Below are 24,333 nucleotides of genomic sequence, written 5' to 3' on the forward strand. Positions count from 1 at the left end.
ATACTTCAAGAGAACTTAATTCATAAGAGAACCCATAAACAGACCCATGCAGACACTAGATTTACGGTGAGTGAGCATTGTATTGACATAGAATATGTAACTGGCTTTCCAATAAATTATGTACAAATAATAGAATATATACTTGGGAAAAAGGGGCCTAAAAATTAAAAAATAAATTCCAAGTGAATTCTTTTGAAAGAAAATCTTTAAGAGAATGGAGAAAAATGTTTCATTATTTGAAAGTAAAGAAGGATTTTTAAAATAAATTACTCAGGGGCCGGCACCATGGCATAGTGGGTAAAGTCACCACCTGCAGTGTCAGCATCCCATATGGGCACTGGTTCTAGTCCCAGCAGCTCCTCTTCTGATCCAGCTCTCTACTACAGCCTGGGAAAGCAGTAGAAGATGGCCCAAGCACTTGGGCCCCTGCTCCTACATGGGAGACCCAGAAGAAGCTCCCGGCTCCTGGCTTCGAATTGGCACAGCTCCAGCCATTGCAGCCATTTGGGGAGTGAACCAGCAGATGGAAGACCTCTCTCTCTCTGCCTCTGCCTCTCTGTAACTATCTTTCAAATAAATCTTTAAAAAATTTTTTTCTAGTTCTAGTTTATTTTATTAAGAAAATTCAAATGACCATAAAAGCCCAACCCAAAACATTTTAAAATTGAGAATAATGTTAACAGAAAATGCAACACCTCAGTAAGACACCAAAAGAAAAAGCAGTTAGGTCTTCTTTATTCTGATGTCTTTATCCTAAGCTGCCGTGTTATTGGAATTCCCTGTTTGCAGTAACTGCTTAAAGCTGCTGGTTATCTACTGTACAGCTGAGGGCCATAGGAGACTTCAGCTCTCCTCTCATTGGTATTGAGGATAACTTCATCTCTGCGGAGCCAACAGAGCACTCAAGCTGGTCTGAGAGTACTCAGAGCTCTCTCTTACTATTGAAGGTGCTCAGTGGAGAAGATGACAGCATTTTTAGTTGAAGCATACAGAGTGGCTGAGGAAAATCACCAGCAATGAGCTGCACGTGAGCTTGAATGAGCCTTGACAGGCGGTGATAAAGAGAAATGCTAGGTGGGAAACTAGAAAGAGTGTTCCAAAGTAATTGTCATTTGGTGACTTGCAGCAAGCAGTTCAGTCCTGAAGATTCTCCACATTCTGGCTGAAGGTCATGGGTGCAATGGATTCACAAAAAGTAACATGGAATTCTTTGTGGTAAAAGCTTCTCTAGTATAAAAATGATTCACCAAAAGTCAAAATAACATGAAAGAACTATAGTGCTTCATAGCTAAATGTGGGCTTGGATATCATCTATTTTAGGGATTTACAAATGGCTTCAAAGTGTCCTGTATGGAGCTGCCTCAGAGAGTGATAGTCAAGTGTGGGCTCCGTCTTCAAACAGCACAGCTGCACTCTGTCCATTTTACAGAACGAGCTTCCAGATCACCACAAAAGAAAGGGTCAATGGCTGAAAACATTAATCAAAGACCACTTATCCTAACTGCTACATTTTTCAGGCAAAGAAACAGAGGTTGAAGGAAAACAGGTGGCATGCTCAGAGCTACCCACAGGATCACCAGCGAAGCAAGATTGGAAGCAAGAGTGACTGCTGGGGCCAGCGCTGTGGCATAGCAGGTAAAAGCTGCCTCCTGCAGTGCCGGTTCTAATCCCGGCTGCTCCACTACCAATCCAGCTCTCTGCTTCGGCCTAAGAAAGCAGTAGAAGATGGCCCAAGTGTTTGGGGTCCTGCACCTGTGTGGGAGACCGGGAAGAAGCTCCTGGCTCCTGGCTTTGGATCAGCTCAGCTCCAGCCGTTGCAGCCATCTGGGGAATGAACCATTGGATGGAAGCCCTCTCTCTTCTCTGCCTCTGCCTCTCTGTAACTCTGCCTCTCAAATAAATAAACATATCTTAAAAAAAAAAGGGGTGACTGCTTTCCACTGGTATTCTTTCTAAAATATTCTAATACTACCTAACACCATTTGCAGACAAATTTAAACTAACACATACAAAACATCAGACAAAATCATTTCTGATAATCAATGGCACTTAATTATGTGTTTTGTGAGAATTCAATGAGTTTGTAATGGCACATGTTTAGAATAGTCCCTGTTCTAAAAGGAAGAAGTACATGCTTACTATCCTCATAAATTGACACCTTTTTGAGCTTTTCATTCTCTTTACTGATTTTGCTAACACTCAGTTCCATCTCTACCAATTGCCAGCTTGAAATAGTACTAAGGTCACAAACCCATACAAGAATAAAAGCAGCAACCTGTGTTCTCTACTCTGAGGACAACAGCTGCATGGGAGAAAATTTGATATGCACCATGGATAAGGACTTAATGTAAGAACAATTTTACACATAATCCTCCTCCTCCCTGTGGTTCTAGCCACAGACAGTTTAATCATCAACAAGGCAGTGGCATCACTTAGGGTGTTTTGTGTTGCAATTTTCCATCAAAATGGAACATGTTTTCAGAAGCTATTTCCAAAGAGGGGAAAGCATAGAAAGTTAGGCCCTCCCATGTGTGCTGACTTCAACTCCAATTTCACATGCCGAGGTAGCAGCACGTCCATGCTGGCAGACTGGCTCTGAGTATCCAGCAGCCAGGTTTTGAATAAGCCAGTTGTCTGTATAGGCCAAAGCAAGATTCTAACATTTTTGTTTTAATCATTCCAACTACGTTACTAACTGGAAACAGATAAGAAAGAAATCGGTGTACAGATGGAGTGGTTCACAATGTGAATATCTGCAGTCCAGAGGTACTGCCCTCAGCAGGTGTCAATTCTCTGTTTTGTGTCAGCCCTATCCCTCCTTGTCACACCTTCTAACACCTGACAGCTTTCGGATCTACTTTAGATTAAAAAAGAGCAATCTCTTGTCAGTCATAGTTCAAGTATCTGGTGGTTTTTTGCAGTTTGAAGTATCATATTCCACATTAAGCAAAGAAGTATTATTTAATAATAGTTCAAGACAGTTCAGAGAGTTTAAAATATTAAGAACGAAATTGTATTTACTTACAATGGCAAGTCAAAAGGTGAATGAAAAGCCTTCTTCATAAAAACACCAGCAGTCTTTTTGTTAATAAGACATCAAGAAGATAGTTGAGTAGGTTAGCAACCATTAACTGGTTTTACTTAAAAGAAATCAAGGGGGTTGAGGGGTTAATGCCAGTTGTGTGAGGTTAAAGGGAAGTGAGTAAAGGAATAAGTCTAATTAAAAAGCAGTAGCAATGGAAAGCATTACATACAGACCTCTTTTCTGTGTAGTTTTGATTTTCTGTCTTGTCATTTGAAAATTACCCATTATCATTATTTAGTGGATATATATCAAAACATTGAGCCATACACAGTTAGAATGGGTGCACCCTGTGCTGAAAGTGGTAATAAAATCCATTTACTAAAGTTGGAATCCCCTCACTACCCTCCTTACTCTTTTCCTTCTTCCTTTATGCCTTCCTTCCTTGAATACTTATTAAGTACCTGGCACGTGCTAGGTATTTTTCTGTGCTCTGAGAATGAAGTAAGTCCCTGTCTTCATTAGGCTTACAAGCTAGTAATATGCCAGCATAATGGTGCAGTCAATGTTGAATTTGTTCAGGCTATTAAGAGGATGGGTAGCCTGCAGCATAGGATGTATTGAGTAACTTTATTTTGCTAGGATTGCTCCAAAGATCTTGAAAGGTAGAAAGTGACCTAATACAGAGATTATCTCAGCAAAAAGGACATTGCCAGTTTTCTAATATAACACAAAGAAACAACTTTCACAAACGGTAAGGATGAGTGATGGCAGAAGCAATCAGAAGGCCAGTGCTCACATTTTTACTTTCTTTTAAGTATGTCAATAATCTTTAGCAACTGCCTCTACATTTCCAAGCTTTGTTTCCTTCTCTGCAAAAGTACAATACAGTTTACTTGTGTTTAGTTATGTGTATGGAAAAACTTTGTGAATTACAAACACACAGCATGTTATTATTAGAAAGTGTGAGGTAGCACACACATCAAGTGAAAGTCTCGGAGTAGAAAATGTCAAGAGGCTTGCTTGCCTCACTCCTGTTAGGTTCAACTACAAGGAATTTGAGACACAGAGATTATTTTTATGTTGAAAAGGATATTTACTTTTTTCCATTTCTCATTATCTCCTCTGTCTGCAATACTAATCACATAATATTTACTGGAAAAGCAACATAGAAATGTATTTAAATTTAACAAAATGCAGTATAGTATACAAAAATTTATATTTATAAAATGAATAGATTATTTCCAAAGGGAATTCATTAAGTAGCAAGTTGACATAGTATGACAAAATGCTATAATTTGCTAAAAGCTGTATTATACACAATTTATAAAACAAAACTGTACACAGATTCTGGCATTTGTGAATATATTGGAAGACTTCAAATGGAACTTGGGAGAATGAAATTAAAATATTACTTAATTTTGATGCAAAACTTTTTAATCCATGTGTAGTTTTATAAATACACATTTTCCATGAGTTTTTCAAAGGCCTTTTATATTTGAATGATATTTTACTAAACTATAAACACAACTTTTAAAGTACCTAAGATTTATTCTCTTTAAAAATAGCAATTCTATTAGAATACCATTATTCTAATATCATATGGAAGTGGCGTTCTGTCATCTCAGGGAACAGATGGCCATTATTATATGACCAACATTATATCTTAGGCAACTATTAAAGATTAACGTGTACTCAGTTATTCTTAAGTGTTGAAATTTAACTGAAATGTGACCCCTGTTAAATATAAGAGTGGGAATAAGACAGGGAAGAGATGTACAATTTGGGATATGCTCAAGCTGAGTTGCCCCAAATGGCAGAGTTAGAAACATACCAGGGGAATCCAATTCAATCCCATCAAGGTGGCATGTACCAATGCCATCTCACTAGTCCAAGTGATGAATTTCTGTTCACAATTGATCATAATGAAAGGACTAAGAGTCAAAGGGATCACATAAACATGTCTAGTGCCTGCTAATGCTAACCGATAGAATAAAAAAAAGGGGAGAGCGATCCAACATGGGAAGCGGGATACACATCAGACTCATAGAATGGCAGATGTCCTAAACAGCACTCTGGCCTCAGAATCAGCCCTAAATGCATTCGGATCCGGCTGAAAAGCCCATGAGAGTATTCCAGGCATGGAAAGCCAAGACACTCTGGCAAAACAAAACAAAACAAAACAAAACAAAAAAACAAACAAAAAAAACCCTAAATGAAAGATCTCTGTGAGTGAGATCCCAGTGGAAAGAACAGGTCTTCAAAGAAGGAGGTACCTTTCTCTGAAGGGAGGAGAAAACTTCCACTTTGACTATGACCCTGTCGGAATAAGATCGAAATCGGCAAACTCAAAAGGCTTCCATAGCCTTGGAAACTCATGACTAGAGCATAGGGAGATTACTGATGCCATAAACAGGAGTGTCAATTTGTAAAGTCAACAACAGGAGTCACTGTGCATTTACTCCTCATGTAGGATCTCTGTCCTTAATGTGCTGTACCTTGTGATTTAATGCTATAACTAGTACTCAAACAGTATTTTTCACTTTGTGTTTCTATGTGGGTGCAAACTGTTGAAATCTTTACTTAATGCATACTAAACTGATCTTCTGTATATAAAGAAAATTGAAAATAAATCTTGATAAGAATGGAAGGGGAGAGAGAGCGGGAAAGGGGAGTGTTGCGGGTGGGAGGGAAGTCATTGGAGGAGGGGAAGCCAATGTAATCCATAGCTGTACTTTGGAAATCTATATTCATTAAATAAAAGTTAAAAAAAAGTCTTTGCCTAAAAAAAGTAAAAAAAATAAAAATACATAACTCTAGAAATATTATTCTGTAACATTCTCAAGGAACACTGTTGTATATTGATTCAATCTTGACCCTCCCCTTAGGAAGTGTTATTCAATAAATTTACTTAAACTAAAAAAAAAAAAAAAAAAAGATTAACATGTACTGAGCCATGTCAGATACTTCCCTGTTCTCAGAATTGAAACACTCAAGTCTGTGAAGTCACCATGAGACACTCCGCTTGCCTTCATCACATCCTGCAAAGCTTTCATGAGGAAACCTTGTTTCCGCCTTGAGGGTGACGTGCACACCTACCAGTACATACCATAGGAAAAAAGCAGGGGTCTTGGATATCGCAAGTATCAGCATTAATTTTTCTGTTGTTTTGATGGTAACTTTTTCCTTGATTGTAAATTTATAATTTAACAGTCTCATCTTAATAAGGAAAACAAAAATCATTATTTGTGATTTATTGTTTACTGAAAAGAAGTTAGCCATATTCAGATAGCCTTTGCAGTGGGCTGATGATGGACCAGGTACTCCTGAGAACCATATCTCTTGGAAAGCACCTATGCAAACCTGAGTATAAGGTCCCAGATAACTTCTAATATGGATCAGAGTTTGAGATTTTTCAATGATTCTGTGAAATAATTCTGCATCCTTATCTTCAGATTTCATCTATAACAGTTTATGTTGCTCCTTCTTCACAAGAGAAAAAATAAAGCCTTCTGAAAGATCTGTCTAGTGAAAAGCTATGTTTTGGTCACTTCCTGGAGAGACCAGCTGGCAGAAGGGGACAGAAAAAAAAAAGGGAAAAAGCCAAATGCCTGAACTAGCTGACTCAGTGCTTCTCTGTTAATGCTGTCATTATTTGTTGTGTTCCATTTTCAGCTGCCAGGGATTAAGAGAAAAGAAAATAAAAGGACAAGAGCCTTTTTAGAAGGATGGTTTGGCAGAGGATGTTGATATCCGGTGCTTTGGTGTGTCAGAGGTTAAGCAGCCTCAACTCTGTGTGGCACTGATTCCAAGAATATCCAGAAATTTGCCATTGTAGGCCACTGTCGCACACTGTGACAAATTATCACAGAAGCCAGGAGGAACAGCTGACTACTTACAGCCATGACCAGGAATTTGGCCAGGTTTGCCTGAGAAAACATTTCTTTCCAAAGAATTTCAGTCAAGAAAGTTTCTTCTTTTTGTTAAAGATTATTTGATTGATCTGAAAAGCATAGTTATAGAGGGAGAGGGAGAGACAGAGAAACAAAGAGATCTTCCACCCACTGGTTCACTACCCAAATGGCCACAACAGTGAGGGCCAGGCAGAAAGCAGGAGCCTGGAACTACTCAGGGGTCTCCTACGTATTTGGCAGGGGCCCAAGTCCATAGGCCGTCTTCCGCTGCTTTCTCATGTACATTCGTAGGGAGTTGGATTGGAAGTGAAGCCACTGGGACTCAAACCAGCCCTCTTATGGGATGCTAGAGTCACAGGTGGCAACTTAACCCACTGTATCACAATGCCAGCCCCAAGAAAAGGATTTTTTCTTTAGACAGAGTAAAATTGTAAAAACAAATTCTGTGAGTAATTGTACAACTACCAGTTCGGGACTAAACTTGACAACATAACTTTCTGCCTAGGTCCTGGTTACACCAGCCAGACTCTACAGAACTTTGCTCCAAACCTCCGTCCTGGCAGAGAACGTTTGGCTTTGCTTCATGAAGCTTATCAGAGGGAGTATCTGAGTGACAGTCATAGCTTGAGTCTTTACAGGCATAAATTGAACTGTTTATTTTTACTAGTGTTTTTGGCCAACTTTGAATATTGTACACTTTGTAAGTGGTTATAATTCTCAAGTGTCCTTTTGGCTGCATGGAAAAGGCCAATAAACAAAACACATGGGTGGCACAGAGCTTATGAACTTGAAACATCCTTTTTCCACTCACTATTGGTTTCCTTGCATGAAAGACCAATATGTGCGGTAGACACTGGCATATGGGTTAAGCCTCTGCCTGTGATGCCAACATCCCATATGGGTGTCGGTTTGAGTCCCAGCTGCTCCACTTACAATCCAGAATCCTGGCTAATGGACTGGGAAAACAGTGGAAGATGGCCCAAATGCTTGGGCCTCTGCACCCATGTGGGAGACCTGGAAGAAACCCCTGGCTCCTGGCTTCAGATTGGCTCAGCTCTGGCCATTGCAGCCACCTGGGGAGTGAATCAGTAGATGGAAGACCTCTCTTTCTATCTGTAACTCTGCCTCTCAAATAAATAAATAAATCTAAAAAAATAAATAGACCAAGAAGAGTAAGAGGCTATTGATCTAAGAATAATTGCTTGGTCAATGAGATCTGAGTTGAAATTTCATTTCTTTCAGTTACTAACTAAAAAAGTTGACAACTTACTAAACATTTCTGAGCTGCAATAGGTTATTATTAAATTAGTATAACAATAAAACCAACCACTTAAGTTCTGAAACTTTCTACCAAATGAACTAACACGATGCTAAATGGAATATGTTCTTAGTAGATATGCACTGGTATTACACACTTGTAGCAACTTTTTGGCAAACTAATTAATTTTAATTTTACTATGTTTTATGAATGCTTCTTTAGGTCACTAAGTTTTGGGCAATTCTGTATTGTTATTGACATTTTTAATGAGAAGTTAATATTTCTGAAATATAAAATCTATGTCCTACACTGAGATCAATGGTTTAGGTAACAAATTATATCTCATAGAAGATTTGCATTAATCCTTTGAAGTAAGCATCAGTATCTCTATTTTATTAAGCAACTGAGGTCTATACCTGTAAAGCAACTTCTCTAAGATTAAATAGGTAGAAAGTGGTAGAATTATAAGAGCAAATCACTATACTGCATGCAATGAGATTTCAGCTTCTATTTTCTATTTAGGGTATTATATTCATTTTATAAATATTTGCTGAATTTCTTCAATTTCAAGGCATTGTTTGTCCTGTATGCCATTTATAGGAGTTTTTGTCTAATAAATTATAATTTCCTTTTCCAACATAATTGTAATTTTGACAGATCTACTTTCCTTGCTGTTCTGTTACAATTCAGTTGCTATTCAATTGTTTGTCAAGAATCACGTTTGCCTTATGGACTGTAGAATAATTACAAATTACCTTTTCCCTTTCTACTTCCTTTGTGTTTCAAAAGTAATCAAATAATAAAAATCTTTATAATGCTGTAGAAACAGATTTGTGGTTATTTTGTGTGCTTTTTAAAATCAAGGCTTTTTTTCCTTTTTTATTTATATAATGGGAACATATTTCATGTATTTCATATACACAGTTTTAAGAGCATAATGATACTTCCCACCAACCCCTCCCTCCCTTCCTCACTCTCACCCTTTCTTCTCCTTCCTTTCTTATTTTTCTCATATAAAATTAAGTTTAAAAGATTATAACAATCTCAATCATTGACTCCACATAACTTCTACAAATAAAAATTCTTTTTGAAAAATATTTCATCATTTCCATTTGAAACTGAATATTGAGTTTAATTAAGCAGACTTCTCTTTCTTTCACATTCTGGGAATTCAGATAAATTAGAATAACTAGATAAATTCAGATAAATTATCTAATTAGATAAATTAGGTAAGTATTGCCTTATGTGAACATGCACTATACAAGGAGATTTTTCTCTTCGTGCAGTCCTGCTTTGTTGGTTTCTTTGAGTCATGGTAAATTTACATAAAATTTAGCTTCTGTTTGAGGTTTTACTGGTTGAGTGCTTTCATTGTAACTACAGGAGATGGGAGAAAGAGATGCTGAAATTTTTATTTAGCTCCTTTTCTTTTAGTTCTTGGATATGAAGAAATATTCCTTCTTTCCCAGATGCAATAGTTATTCTGTTTAAACTTTAGTTCCAAGGAATGGAACTTTATTCCTTTCTAAATTCATCTTTCTGGATCACAGTTCAAGAGTGAAGCAAGGGCCGGCGCTGCGGCTCACTAGGCTAATCCTCTGCCTTGCGGCGCCTGCACACCGGGTTCTAGTCTGGGTCGGGGCACCGGATTCTGTCCCGGTTGCCCCTCTTCCAGGCCAGTTCTCTGCTGTGGCCAGGGAGTGCAGTGGAGGATGGCCCAAGTGCATGGGCCCTGCACCCCATGGGAGACCAGGATAAGTACCTGGCTCCTGCCATCAGATCAGCGCGGTGCGCCAGCCCCAGCGCACCGGCCGCGGTGGCCATTGGAGGGTGAACCAACGGCAAAGGAAGACCTTTCTCTCTCTCTCTCTCTCTCACTGTCCACTCTGCCTGTCAAAAAATAAATAAATAAATAATAATAAAAGAGGGAAGCAAGACACAAAGCTTCCAAATTCAGGAATGCATTTGGTTCATCATTTCATACTAAAAATGATTTCTGACTTTCATGCCATGGTCGACAGAAATCATTATTTCTCTAAAGAAGGAGAGAAAGTTGGGAGAACATATAAATCTCAGTGGTTCATCAAATATGTGTTTAGTGAGCAGTCACTCATAAAATTATCATCATTTCTCTAGTAATGACTACTTAAATGTCATGGTATATTGAGAACTTTTTCGAAAAAGGATGGCTTCCTCTCACATTTTGGCAGCTGCACCTGATTCAACCTGTGAACACAGGCACTTTGCAGCATTATGATGTTGAAGAGCAGATTACCAGTGAATGAGCTTTGCCTTCAATACTGTCATTGTCAGTTTTCATTTAAATCAAGCGGCACACTTGACAGTTGAGGTGAGCCAATGTTTCTATTTAGGAACATGAATGGCATTTCGGTATTAAATTTCAGTTTGTTTGTACTCTACTCATAGTTTAAGACTATAAGCCTTTGGGAAAGAGCCTATGTATTTCTGAAGGTTTCTATTTTCCTCAGCAGGTAATGGTGACAAGGAAACTTTAGCTGCCCTGATGGACAGAGGATGCCTTCGTGCCATTTCACGTAGTTAGGCACATTCCTGAAAGGCCCCAGATGTTTACTGTTCTTCTAATCCCTAGGAAAGAATGTTGAAAGGATATTCAGTTACTACCTCACATTATAGGGTGGTTAGGTCTGCAAAGATGCATGTAACTTAATTAATATTTTAAATATACCTGGACAGTTTAAACATTATTTTATCTTTTCTTATGGAGAAAATTTCTCTTAAAGCCCAACACTTTAAGATTCATGAGAGCAGAGTTGTTGTTTAAAGAAAGAATGGAGATCTCTAAGAACCTTGGCCTTGTGCACTGTCTCCAGCCTCTCAGGCCCTGAGGCTATTCTAGAAAACCCATAAATCTGCTCAGAGTAAAGATTTTAAAAATCTTGCCCCATACAAACAAGTGTGGAATTACAGATTGAGGGAAAGAGTATTTCTAATACATGTCTATTACATGTCTGTTACAGAGAGTTGATTTTATAAATCACAGAACACCTGATAGATTATTTTAATACTAATAATTTTTTTTAATTTGGGCTACAGATAGTGAGAGAGAGAGGCGGAGAGAAAGGTCTTCCTTCCATTGTTCACTCCCCAAATGGCCGCCAAGGCAGGTGCTGCGCCAATCCGAAGCCAGGAGCCATGCCTCCCTACCCCCCGCCCCCGTCTCCCATGTGCGTACAGGGGCCCAAGCACTTGAGCCATCCTCCACCGCCTTCCCGGGCCACAGCAGGGAGCTGGACTGGAAGAGGAGCAACAGGGAACAGAACCTGGTGCCCATATGGGATGCCGCTGCCGCAGGCAGAGGATTAGCCAAGTGAGCAACAGCTCTGGCCCGTAATAATAATAATTTAACAATTTCTGATACACTCTAATTCTCTCCCTCCATGACCTGATCTTTAGATATTTCCAGTGTAAAAGGCCAACGGTCTACTTTGTAGTGTTGCTGAGGAAAGCCTGGAAAGAATGAATGACTTGTTTCCCATGCAGCTGGCGAAAAAGAAATGCCAACATTTCTACGTATGCTGAAGCAAACTCTCTCTCTTTCTCCCCCTCCTTTCTATTCCTGCCTAATTCCATCCCTTTCTCTATCTAATTGATTGCAACTGCAGAGAAATAGACATTCTAGTACTCCATTTGCTTTCAATGATATGGCTTGTCTGTCACTGGGGATAATCTCTTTCTGCAGTCCAGAACATGGCTTTAATGTTCTAAGATTGTTCTAGGGATCCAGGACTGGCCATGGAGTCACTCTGAGGATGCGCACTCTTGAGTGCATGTAGAGAAGGTACTTCAACTTCTCTGAGATGCAGTTCATAAACAACACATTAGGACCTAGTCAATCATATCACCAAGGACTGTGTAAATAAAATGTTTTTGATGGTAACAAGTTCCATCATTAGCTAATGATTCTTTTGCATGTTAAATTGAGTGAAGGCATTGGAGAGCTCTTAAGAGAACTGTTTACTTTTGGGTGTATGATTTGAGAAAACATCTTCATTTTACCCATTAGCATCAACGACTAAATTATGTATCCTTATTTCTATCATTCATGCTTCAATTTTGGCTCAGGATGAACCAGGTTTATTTGATTCCCCATTCTAAACTTTTATTTTTCTTTTCTTTGTATCAGCTTGATTTTATTTCCAGTTCTACATAATTAAATGTGTCTGCCTTTGAATTTCTGCCTGAAGTAATGCCTTCTCTGTGGAGTGCTTTATCTCCTGCCTGACCTGTCTCTCCTGACTTCTAAAACAACATTAGACAAGCAAATATGGCTCTTTTCCATCCAGCTTCTTATGACTTTGTACTTCTTTGCTGTTTTGCTGTTCTATGTGTCTAACATTTGACTTCTCTCATGTAAGTTTTGTATACATAATATATAATGTATTTAATATAGATTTATTAGTTGTATGCAGCTAATACATATTTTTATTTATGTACCATAGCACATAACATTGTGCCAGGAATAAACTAGGTTTCTAAGTATTTATTGTACTGTGTTAAATTTAAACTGCATCAGTTATGCCAATGAATAAGAAAAAATAAATTTCATTAATTTATCCAAATATAGAAGAAGAGGAAAGATGTTTATATATTATAAACTTAGAATTTGACAAAGTCATTATAGCTTGCAACCTTATTCCAAGATTCCATTTTTAATTCAGGAAGTTAAAATGTGTTCACAAAAGTGTTCTAGCATCAGTGAAAAAAATAATAGAGCTTGGAGAAAAATAAAACTTCTTTTAAAAAAAATTTAGTAGCACTGTTTAATATAGTGGCTTGTCTTTGTCATAAAAGGGCAATCTATTGACTCTAGTTTTTGTTATGGACAGTTAATTCACCTAAGTATAGAAAATGTATTCAAATACCTCTCAGTTTCAGGATATTTTTATACAATTTTATAACAAACACTTTAAAGAAATTATCCTTCAGATTTGCCTCCTGAGAGTTTTCATTGCTGAGATTCTGGAAAATGTTTCTATGGAAGTAACCTCATGCATATCTGGCACAGCAACACCCAGACTCACACGAAACAAGTTGTTCCTCAGAAAGGGGTTAACGGGGCAGGCTTTGGTGCTGCAGTTAAGCCACTACTTGGAATGTCCGCATCCCAGATCAATGCACTTGGGTTTGCCTCCCACTTCTGATTACAGCATCCTGCTAATGTCCACCCCTTGAGGCAGCCTGTGATAGCTCAAGCAGTTGGGACCCTGCTACCTACGTAGGAGACCTGGATTGAGTTCCAGGCTTCTGACTTGCTTTCACAGTCATTTGGAGAGTGAACCAGTAGATAAGAGCTCTCTCTTTCTCTATCCCCATCTGTTTCTTTACCTCTTAAATAAATAATTTAAAAAATAATAAGACAGGAGTGTTATGACATTACTTTTGCAATTGCTAACATTGACTGTAAAGTTAAATTCCTAAAGTCAGTTTTAAACCTAGGGCAGACTTTATTGATGGAGAAATAAAAGATGTTACATCATATCACATTCTAGCTGCTTTTCATGTCCAGATTAAACCATTACTCACAATGAAAAAGTTTTTTGCCATTTGAGTTGAGGTGTCATATTTATACAATAGCCTCTATTTCTCAATATCAACCATAGATTTGACAACACGCATTCATGCTTCATGGCAACCCTAAATCCAAAGCTCAGAAATGATTCTATTACAGGGTTTTACATGCATCCTGTATTCAGCATAAAGTCTCAATCAGGAAAGGAACGCCTCAAGAATGTTCTTGTCACCATATTGTTTCACAAGTAGCCCCACATAGTACATTGATGAACTTTCACAATTTTGGTCCTTGGCCTTACAGCCCCAGAAACCTGACCTACCAGCACAGCTGGAGCAAACTCTCATCTCAAAGGCAGACTTAGAACTCAAAGACCAAGAAATACTGAAAATTGATATCCAAATGCAAATATACTAATTTACAACAAGAAATGAAAATAACAAATTGACTAAAACATTGTTTAGGGAAAGCTGCCAGCACATTCCCTTTGGGTGGGCAGATCGAGATGAGGAGAGAAATCATAAGCAGAAGGCTACTTGGTGATTTTTAAAAAAAGTGGAGCAAAGAGAATATGTTTAATAATTCAAAAATCCAGTGAAGACTAGAATTTGGGCCCTAGTTTTACTATTTCCTAATTTGCATTGACATTTCATAGTGGAAATCAGTAAGTGACCCACCATACTCACCAAATAGTCAAGGATCCAGATCCCAGGTGTGTCTTGGCTAGGGACTGGAGGTTTTATCTATGCGGTTAATCAAACTCTTTTCTGGGAGCATACTAGTATTTAATCTCGGGAAAGTAAGTTACCCTAAGGTAACGTCTGATTTCCCTGACAATGCTATTTAAAGACATCACTAGTTTTGTTTATTCTTTTATTTTTTCTTTGGTTTGTGATGTTCTTTCTTTTCTACCCAAGCTACCACCATCAAATCAGTCTAGGTTCTCTTTTAGGATCTTTGATCCTATCTGCTCTACTTACTTTAAGCTTGTCCTATTGTTCAATTCCAGAGATTACTACTACACAAATTGACCTTAAATGATTGCTTCAAACATGTCCTTTCTTATTTTCCCACCTCCATTCAGACCAAAGCTCCCAATGACTTCTATTGTCTTCAGGGTAAGTCTGGGGGTGAGAATTTAACATAGTGGTTGGGATGCTCACATCCTATATCGGAGTGGCTGAGTTCAAGTTCTAGCTCTGCTACTGGATCCAGCTTCCTGTTGATGTGTACCCTAAGAGGCAGCAGGTAATGGTTCATGTATTTGTGTCCCTCCTGCCACCCACACTGGAGACACAGATTGAATTCCTAGCTCCTGCTTCAGTCTGGCCCAGCACCAGATGTTGTGGGCATTTGGGGAATGGTTTCTCTCTCTCTCCCTCTCTCTCTCTCTCTGTCTCACACACACTCTCATGCTCTCTCTCCCCCCACCTGTCTTTCAAATAAATAACTTTAAAAAAGTTAAATCTGAATTTCTTAGCTTGTCCTTCAAATTCTTTTGTACCTAGGCCATATTTATTATTGTTTTACTACTGCCTAAACTCTCTACTCCAGCCAACTCTACTCTCTTCCAATATTCTATATACACCCCTAAATTCATGCCTCTGCTCATTCCTTGTGTTAACAACTGCCTTCTTCAAGAAGATATGTTTGAATGTCCAAATCTGAAATAGCCCTCTTTTACTCTTTAGCTCTTTGGTGTTTACTATGCCTGGAGGTATTTATTTATTTTTATTTTTTTTTATTTTTTTAAAATATTTTTTGACAGGCAGAGTGGACAGTGAGAGAGAGAGACAGAGAGAAAGGTCTTCCTTTGCCGTTGGTTCACCCTCCAATGGCCGCTGCGGCCGGCGCGCTGCGGCCGGCGCACCGCGCTGATCCGATGGCAGGAGCCAGGAGCCAGGTGCTTTTCCTGGTCTCCCATGGGGTGCAGGGCCCAAGCACCTGGGGCATCCTCCACTGCACTCCCTGGCCACAGCAGAGAGCTGGCCTGGAAGAGGGGCAACTGGGACAGAATCCGGCGCCCCAACCGGGACTAGAACTCGGTGTGCCGGCGTCGCTAGGCGGAGGATTAGCCTAGTGAGCCGCGGCGCCGGCCTGGAGGTATTTATTTATTTATTTATTTATTTTTTTTTTTTGACAGGCAGAGTGGACAGTGAGAGAGAGAGACAGAGAGAAAGGTCTTCCTTTTGCCGTTGGTTCACCCTCCAATGGCCGCCGCTGCAGCCGGCGCACCGAGCTGATCCTGGCAGGAGCCAGGAGCCAGGTGCTTTTCCTGGTCTCCCATGGGGTGCAGGGCCCAAGCACCTGGGCCATCCTCCACTGCACTCCCTGGCCATAGCAGAGAGCTGGCCTGGAAGAGGGGCAACCGGGACAGAATCCGGCGCCCCAACCGGGACTAGAACCCGGTGTGCCGGCGCCGCAAGGTGGAGGATTAGCCTATTGAGCCACGGCGCCGGCTTGGAGGTATTTATTATATATAGATATACTTGGGCCCTGCACCCCATGGGAGACCAGGAAAAGCACCTGGCTCCTGGCTCCTGCCATCGGATCAGCGCGGTGCGCCGGCCGCAGCGCGCCGGCCGCGGCGGCCATTGGAGGGTGAACCAGCGGCAAAGGAAGACCTTTCTCTCTGTCTCTCTCTCTCACTGTCCACTCTGCCTGTCAAAAAAAAAAAAAAAAAAAAAAAAAAAAAAGAAAAGAAAAAAAGAAAGATATACTATCTCCTCATTTATAATACAAACCATAATTTATAATAATTTATAATTTAATAATTTATAATGTAAACCATATAATATAAACCATAATTTATAATACAAACCACAAATACTTAAGGGTAGAGAACAATACATTTTGCCTCTTTTATACTCCATCTCCTCGGTGTCACAATATCAAAAAGCAGGTAATTAGAACTGACTCTGTCCACTTCCAGGTAAAGCTGTTGACCTTCTATTAGTGCTTAGGAAAGGATTTGAAAAGAACTGTCTCTAAGGAAAGGAGTTGCTCCTTAAAGCATCCCAGACATATTAGTAGCTCATGGTTTGTTCTAGGCCCTTGGAGTGCTTCCACCAAATTAAGGTTTTTTTTCCAACATCCCCATTTGCTCTCTGTTTTTTAATATCACAGTTGGAAGTGTCTTTCAACTTTTGTTAGTATTACTGTCAGTCTCAAGTATAATGCTAAGTTCAAAAATGGATTCGAACTTTAAAATATAAAGATTGTAATCAGGACATTTATCAGTGAGAACCATACAGGAGGGTGCATTACAGAAAGGCACAGCAATGAATAATTCCTTTTAGTTTGATGGTGGGGTAGACAAAAGTCTTCAAACAGATTTGTAAAGTTTATTGGACTAGCAATAGAATCAAGCAGGAACTGTCCTAAGTTTTTTAGCTACTATTTAGCTTTTCAGCAGTCTTGTATATAATACCATAGCAGTGCTTGGAAAAAACTACACTACAGTTGTCTGATACAATGAGGTGATTTGCAATAGCAGCTAGGAAAACTAACAGTTTCCTCTATTTACACCAAAGTACTACAGTCAATGGGGAGGACATCCAGAATAATGTCAGCAGATCCTCTATGATTATGAAAGGTATAGAAATACACACATCGTCTCTTATTTCATGGAATTTGGCAACTCCACATCAGAAATGTTGGGGAGCAATCTGGCTAAGCCTTGGAAGTAGGATTGAGAAACCTAATTCAAAATGGAATGAAGGTGATAATCTTTTCTAGGAAGGAGGAAATTACTAGATTAAACAAAGATAATTAAGTCTAACTAGTTAATTATAATGGCATAAACAAAATTTAAATATTGTAATTATAGTACATAAAAAGGGGAAAAAGCTATGTTAAAATGGAGAAAGCAATAATTTCCTGGGCAAGAAAGAATTAACTATTAGAAGCAAGAGATAAAGAAAGAATTCTTGTTAAAATACTTGGTTTGTTCTCTAACGTTAAAGTAACAACAGAGATTAATTATGTTCTGTGATATAAGAACAATGTTTCTACTGTTTACTATATAGATTGATGCATGTTTTTGGAATGCAGAATTTTATTAAATATATCTAGCATTAAAAGCAACAGAAAATTGTTTTAAACTTTATTATCATTTTAAATTTCCAGAAAAAGTATTTTCTATTAGTGAATATTGATTTCTTTCTTTCAATTCTTCTTGTAAAAAAATCCTGGAATTTTAATATATCCTAGGATAGAATCATCATGATTTCCCACAGAAGAGCACTAAAATCAGTCTAAAGAAGGATGATTGTTTCTTTTAATTTTTAAATATGTAAAAAAGAATTTCCATAGTTTTCCTGTAAACCCTTTAATAACCTACAAAAAATGTCTTCCTTTTAGCTGATGTTTCATATTTTCTTGTATGACAATTTTAATAATACGCAGAATTTGACAAGAAGAAATGAGCTATAGGTTGCCTACAAGAGTGAATTTTATCACCTTGTTATCATAAAACATATTTAGTTTTATATTTAAGCATAACTTTTGTTTAAACGTAGTTTTCTATGTTTGCTTTTTTGTGTACAAATGTTCTATAAAACAACTGAATTTTTAAACTTTAGTTGGATCACTTAGTACGTACATCACATTTAAGCATATTACACCTGTTCTGAGATGATATATAAAGGGTTAAAAGTGTAGATTTCATATTTCCTGTGAGAGTTTTATATTGTAATTTGGATTTTCCTCAATTTGAATGAGTACATGAATTTCTCACTTTGCTCAAAAGCAATCCTTCCCAGGAAAATCATGTTCATTTACCTCAAACATGTGAAATAGTTTCCACCTTCACTCATATTCTCATTTACAGACAGAGAGGATTTTGAATTGAATTATGTCATAAATTGGAAAATATGGTATACAAAGGTGACTTTCTAATTTTAAGTTTTTTAATTAAAGATCTGTGTAGTAGTAAGTTTGATTCTGAAAATTTAAGTTGCTTTAGAGGTAGTTGAACTGTAAAACATTCATTTTTACTTGATGATTTTCACTTAGAAATTAATTGAAAGGCTATAACCAATTAAAATGTCACTTGAAAGTCTACCATTTTTATTGTGCATATTATTGTTCCCATAGACTATAAATGATTTTTACAAGTTTTTAAAATCTACAGCTAAATTTATTGTTTCTCATTGGATCTCATACTTCTAAGGAATATGTGAATACACTGCTCCACAAACATAAAAGTATGTTCTTATCCTTTTAGAATTAAAGCAATAAAAATATCATCAGGAAAAAAAATGCCATAAATTCCATTTTTTGTGCTTTACTTTTGAATGCAATGTCTAATCTGATTAAAATAAAATTGTGAGAAACAAAAATCTTGAAACAAAATAAAATTGTGAGAAACAAAAATCTTGCAACAACCTCCATTTAATACACTTATTTTAAATATAATCAAAGATTTGATTTTAAAATCCTATGATCCAGGTACATCTTAAAGGACAATTGGAGTGTGATTAGTTACCTCTAAAACCAATCTATAAAACTTAGTGAATGAAACGTTTAAAGTTCTTACATATTTACTAGTAGAAACATGTATTTTAATAATATATTTTCATTATTTATTTTGTAATACTACTTGGATTTTTAACTTAATCATTGGCACAGAACAATAATTTGCTTCTTCATAAAATTATGAAGTGAATTACAAATATTTTCCTTAAGGGAATTTACAAAACATTCACTTTGAAGCAGTCCATAAAGAAAATCATGTGATGTTTTGTTGGATTGTGGATCAAACGATAGCTAAACTCAACAGCGCATTATCATAAACATACCTTGTCCTTGAGTTACTCCGTAAAATTCAGCTGCTATCCTTGCCGCTTCCTTGCGGTTGCCTTTCACAATGTAGAAATGACTAAGGATGGCAAGGCTGATTTTCACAAAAAGCTTAAAACAGAAAAGTGAAAGTATTGTAAAATAGACATTGGATAACTGTTGAGCAAACGGTCGGCTCTCTTCTAACACCGACATTGCTGCAGAAGAATCTGCGGCGGTCTTCAGTTCGATCCAAGTCTCAAATGTGCCTGGCTCTCGTCCGGGATGCTCCTGAACAGCTGGTCCTGAAGAAAGAAAATATCAGCTGGTAATGATGCCTACAGCTCAAAATATTTATACTGTCCATAAAAGTTCTCCACAAACTCCTATTGGCCTGACAATATTCCATGGAACCAACCGCATCACGTGTCTCAAGTCTCCTGACTTTCCATTCTCAATATAAAATGACACCCCACCTCTCAGCTCTGAATTGCAAAACTCAGATATTGAAATATATATACCTATTCCTCCTATTTAGATCTGCTTGTCAATAACAATTGGAAGAATTTGTGTACAGAGTGCCCATGTTAATGTAAATCATGCTCATAATCAAGGAAGATAAGATTAAGTCCATCACTTCAAGGCTTTAAAATTGTGCTATTTGTAGACCATGAGGTAAATCAGCACATGGTTCATGAATTGAATCTTAATGATTACTCATCAAATTAGCCAATTAAGTTGTTTTCAATGTTATTAGAAAAAAATCCCAATTTTCTTACATGTGGTTAGACTGGCATATCATTGACAAATAACTTTGCACTGGAAATTCACCCAATGAATACTAAGAACCTGTTATATGTCAAACATTTTGCTAAATGGTGGGCAAAGATGAATATAATGCCCCTGTCACAAGGATTTCATAGTCTAGACAAGAAGACAGACAAGAAATCAGATAAATACAATACAGGTAAGGACAAGGTGTCAAGCCAACAAAAAGAAGATGAGTCTAATCCTTATAAGATTAGGGAAGAGCCAGAAAGGGCTTCCTGGAGGAAGTAGCATATGCAGAATTACCAAGCAAACAGAAATGTTTCACCAAGACTATCCTAAACAAAATAAAGCAATATATGTTTCAGCCCAAAGTCTGTGTTAAGTACAATTTGATTTATTCTTCAATAAAATGCAACTGCATAAATTGGCCCAGTTAGGCAGGCTGTAATTTTAATAAGAAATAGTAAATTATTCGGAAAAATAATGTGGAGTGGCAATATTCTAGCATTCAACCCAGAAATAATAGCCAAAATGTAAAGTATTTTTCTTTTTTATATGACCAGATTTGGGGCCTGTTAATTGTTTTAGTGCTTCCTTGTTTTTCTGAGAAGCTTCAAAATAAGAAATAATAAAGACATGAGAAAACAGAAGTCACTCTTAAAATAAAGGATATATCAATAATCTGTCATACTGGTGTTATACACTTATCTATCTTGGTGTGTACTTGTTATGCTATATTATCTTGCATGGTTAGGCTGATTCATATGAAACCTTCCTAAGACAAGGGATAAATTATCATAAAATAAATATGTTGTTGGTGGGTGTAGTGGTACAGCAGGTTAAACCACTGTTTGGGACACCCACATCCCAAGCAAACTGCTGAAGATGGAGTCTCATCTCTGCTCTCATTCAGCTTTCTGCTAATGCACTTAAGAGGCAGAAGATGGTGGTTCAAGTGTTTGGATTCGTACTACACATGTGGCAGACCCAGATGGAGGTCCTGGCTCCTGGCTTGATTCAGGCCCAACCTCTGCTTTCACAGGCATTTGGGTAGTGAACCAGTGGACAGGAGCTCTGATCTCTCTCTCTCTCTCTCCCCCCCGCCCCTCTCTTTCTCTCCCTGCCTCCCTCCTTGTCTCCCTCCCTCTGAGTGTATGACTGTGTGTCCCTCTCTGTGTGTCACATTCTACCTTTCAAGCAAATTTAAAAAAAAAAAAAAAAAAAAAAAAACCTTTAAAAAATCTATCAAATAAAGCAGGGTCCTTATTTCCGTGGTGAATGAGTGGCTTCTGAGACAATAAATTGGATCAATACTTTAGAAAGAAATTACCAAGATCTTTGAGAAAGTAGACCTTAGTCACAGTCAGAGGCAGAACTAGTTCAGCAATCGTTGATTGGGTCCAATGTGTCATTTCCTGCGTGCTTTATGAATCATTGAAAATTATCTTTGCTCCTCTTTCGCTAGTGGTCACACTGTGACAGGTAAGTAAATCCGTGACGACTACTCTCCAGATAGTCTTCCTTCAGGCTGGTGATGCCTGACCGCACAGTGGGCACACATGCCCATGGACAGCTGGACCATCACAATGCTCTGAGTCACTGCATGACTTCCACTTCGGTGCTTTCGATTCAAAAATAAAACCCGCCTTAGTCACAACTCACTGCCTGTCTAGGGTTTCACTCCTTTCTCTTTACCAGTAAGTGCTATTATAATTACCTCCATGTCAGCTAACCAAGAGTGTGCATTCTTTTAGGAGAAGAAGCACTCATTTCACCACAGCTGCTATCATTAGTACATCGAGTTCAAATCCTCATAGTTTCACTATTAGGAAAATATTACTTTACAACTTTTAGGATTTTCTGTCAAGAGATCAAGTTTTATTTTCATAGTCCTACTTCTATTTCCTATGTTGGTATACTCCACATCCACAAATTTTATCATTTCCATCAATCATCAAAAGTCAAAATCAAATCAAATAATTCAAAGTGAATTCATCAAAAATAAATTAAATACTCTGTTTTCATGTTATAGATTCTTCCAAATAATACCCTGGATGACTGTTGATATTTAAAAGACACATAGAAGTATAGTGCATTTTTTTCCTGGAATTCTCATTTCCTTAAAAAATAAAATATTGATTAGTAATTTAAGTAACCTTTTGAGTTAAATGCCTTTATAGTTTACTATTTTGAGAGTATATGGCAGAGGGATTTTGTTGATTAGTCTAGTAACCCCAACTGTTATAACATGGCTCATTTCAATCAATGGATCAAGCCAAAATGAGCAAATTGAGCTTAACATTATATTTCTAGAATGAGTAATGTAAGGGAAATTAAAAATATAGGAACAGGTCGGCGCCGCGGCTCACTAGGCTAATCCTCCGCCTTGCGGCGCCGGCACACGGGGTTCTAGTCCTGGTCGGGGCACAGGATTCTGTCCTGGTTGCCGCTCTTCCAGGCCAGCTCTCTGCTGTGACCAGGGAGTGCAGTGGAGGATGGCCCAAGTGCTTGGGCCCTGCACCCCATGGGAGACCAGGATAAGTACCCGGCTCCTGCCATCGGATCAGCACGGTGCACCAGCCGCAGCGCACTGGCCGCAGCGGCCATTGGAGGGTGAACCAATGGCAAAAGGAAGACCTTTCTCTCTGTCTCTCTCTCTCACTGTCCACTCTGCCTGTCAAAAAATAAAAAATAAAAAAAAAATTAGGAACATAGAGGAACATAGAAATCATTTATTGGGGGTCAATTTTATGATATGTGGGTGTGTTTGTGTGTGTATGTACACACACTACTTTTTTTCTGTCTTGGTACAATAAGTGTATTGTGAGCAACAGCACTATTAGAACATAGTTCTGACTCTAAAATACATGCTTAAGTTAGCTCTAACATTTTCTATTTTTAAGTACAATCTTATTGCGTAAATATGACTCATGCATGCAGAGACTGAGACAGTGCTTATGCTTTGAATATGATTGGAGTTTACTTCCCATTGTGAACTACTGAGAGTGAAAATATAATCTGGTATTTACAGGTGAAGTCTTTGGAAAGGAATTAGGGTTAGATAATGTCATCAGATGGGAACCCCTATAGCTAAACCTTGGTGGCTTTATTAGCATAGAGTTAGAGACCAGAGGACAACCCATATGCTCTTCCTACATTACCCTGTGCCACTTGGGACTTGCCAGCAACGAGGTGGTCATCAAATGCACCCTCTCAACCTTAGATCAGAAATGTAAGCAAAAATAAATCTCCTTTAGTTGTACAAGGGTGCTTCAAATATTCATGGAGGGATGGGTGTGTGGCACAGTGGATTAAGCCACCACTTGAGACACCCTTTTATGATATCAGAGTGCTATTTAGACTCTCAGCTACTCTATGCTTGTGATCTTGTTTTATACTAATACACCTAGGAGGCAGTGGATGATGACCCCAGCACTTAGATTCCTGCCACGGATGTGGGAGAGACTTGGATGGAGTTCCTGGCTCCTGGCTTCAGGCTGGCCGAATCCCAGTTGTTGCAGGCATTTGGGGAAGGGAACTGATGGGTGAGATCTTGCTTAAAGATCCTGGGGATTATCACTGATGATAAAGAAACAGCTTTTCAGGCTGGCTTTTTGGCCTACCAGTTAAGCTGCCTACATACCCTACTGGAGTGCCAGGATTCAGCTTGTAGCTCTGATCCTGATTCCAGTTTCCTGCTAATATGTACCCTGGGAGGCAGCAAGTAATGCCCCAGGTACTAGTACTTGACTCTGCAACCCATGTAGGGGAGCTAGACTGAGTTCCAAGTTCCTGAATTTGGCCTAACCTAAAACCCTGGCCATTAGGAGTATCTGGAGAATGAACCACTGGATGGAATTTTTCTCTCTCTCTCTCTCAAATATTTTTTAAAGAAATTGCCTATGAATTAATCCACTATAATGGAAAGCACAATCAACTTTGGAAAAGCAGTATCATGGTACCTCCATTTGAACTTTTGGATCTAGTTGCACTTGAAGCAGCTAAATCTCACAGTAATAGGGATTTGACAGTATAT

The 24,333-nt window shown here is 38.3% G+C and overlaps 1 protein-coding gene across 1 annotated transcript in view; it reads right to left on the reverse strand.

Annotated features, from left to right (window-relative positions):
- ASB5 (ankyrin repeat and SOCS box containing 5) overlaps nt 1–19,856 on the reverse strand; it is a 55,551-nt gene extending 35,695 nt beyond the window's left edge. The window contains 1 exon segment of the mRNA NM_001163067.1: nt 19,547–19,856. Coding sequence (NP_001156539.1) covers nt 19,547–19,742 — 196 coding nt within the window. The 5' untranslated portion in view covers nt 19,743–19,856.
- Nucleotides 19,857–24,333: the final 4,477 nt, after the last annotated feature.

This window comes from Oryctolagus cuniculus, chromosome 2 (assembly GCF_051225735.1).
Source record: "Oryctolagus cuniculus isolate XC-2025 breed Fujian yellow rabbit chromosome 2, ASM5122573v1, whole genome shotgun sequence".
NCBI classification, from domain to species: Eukaryota; Metazoa; Chordata; class Mammalia; order Lagomorpha; family Leporidae; genus Oryctolagus; species Oryctolagus cuniculus.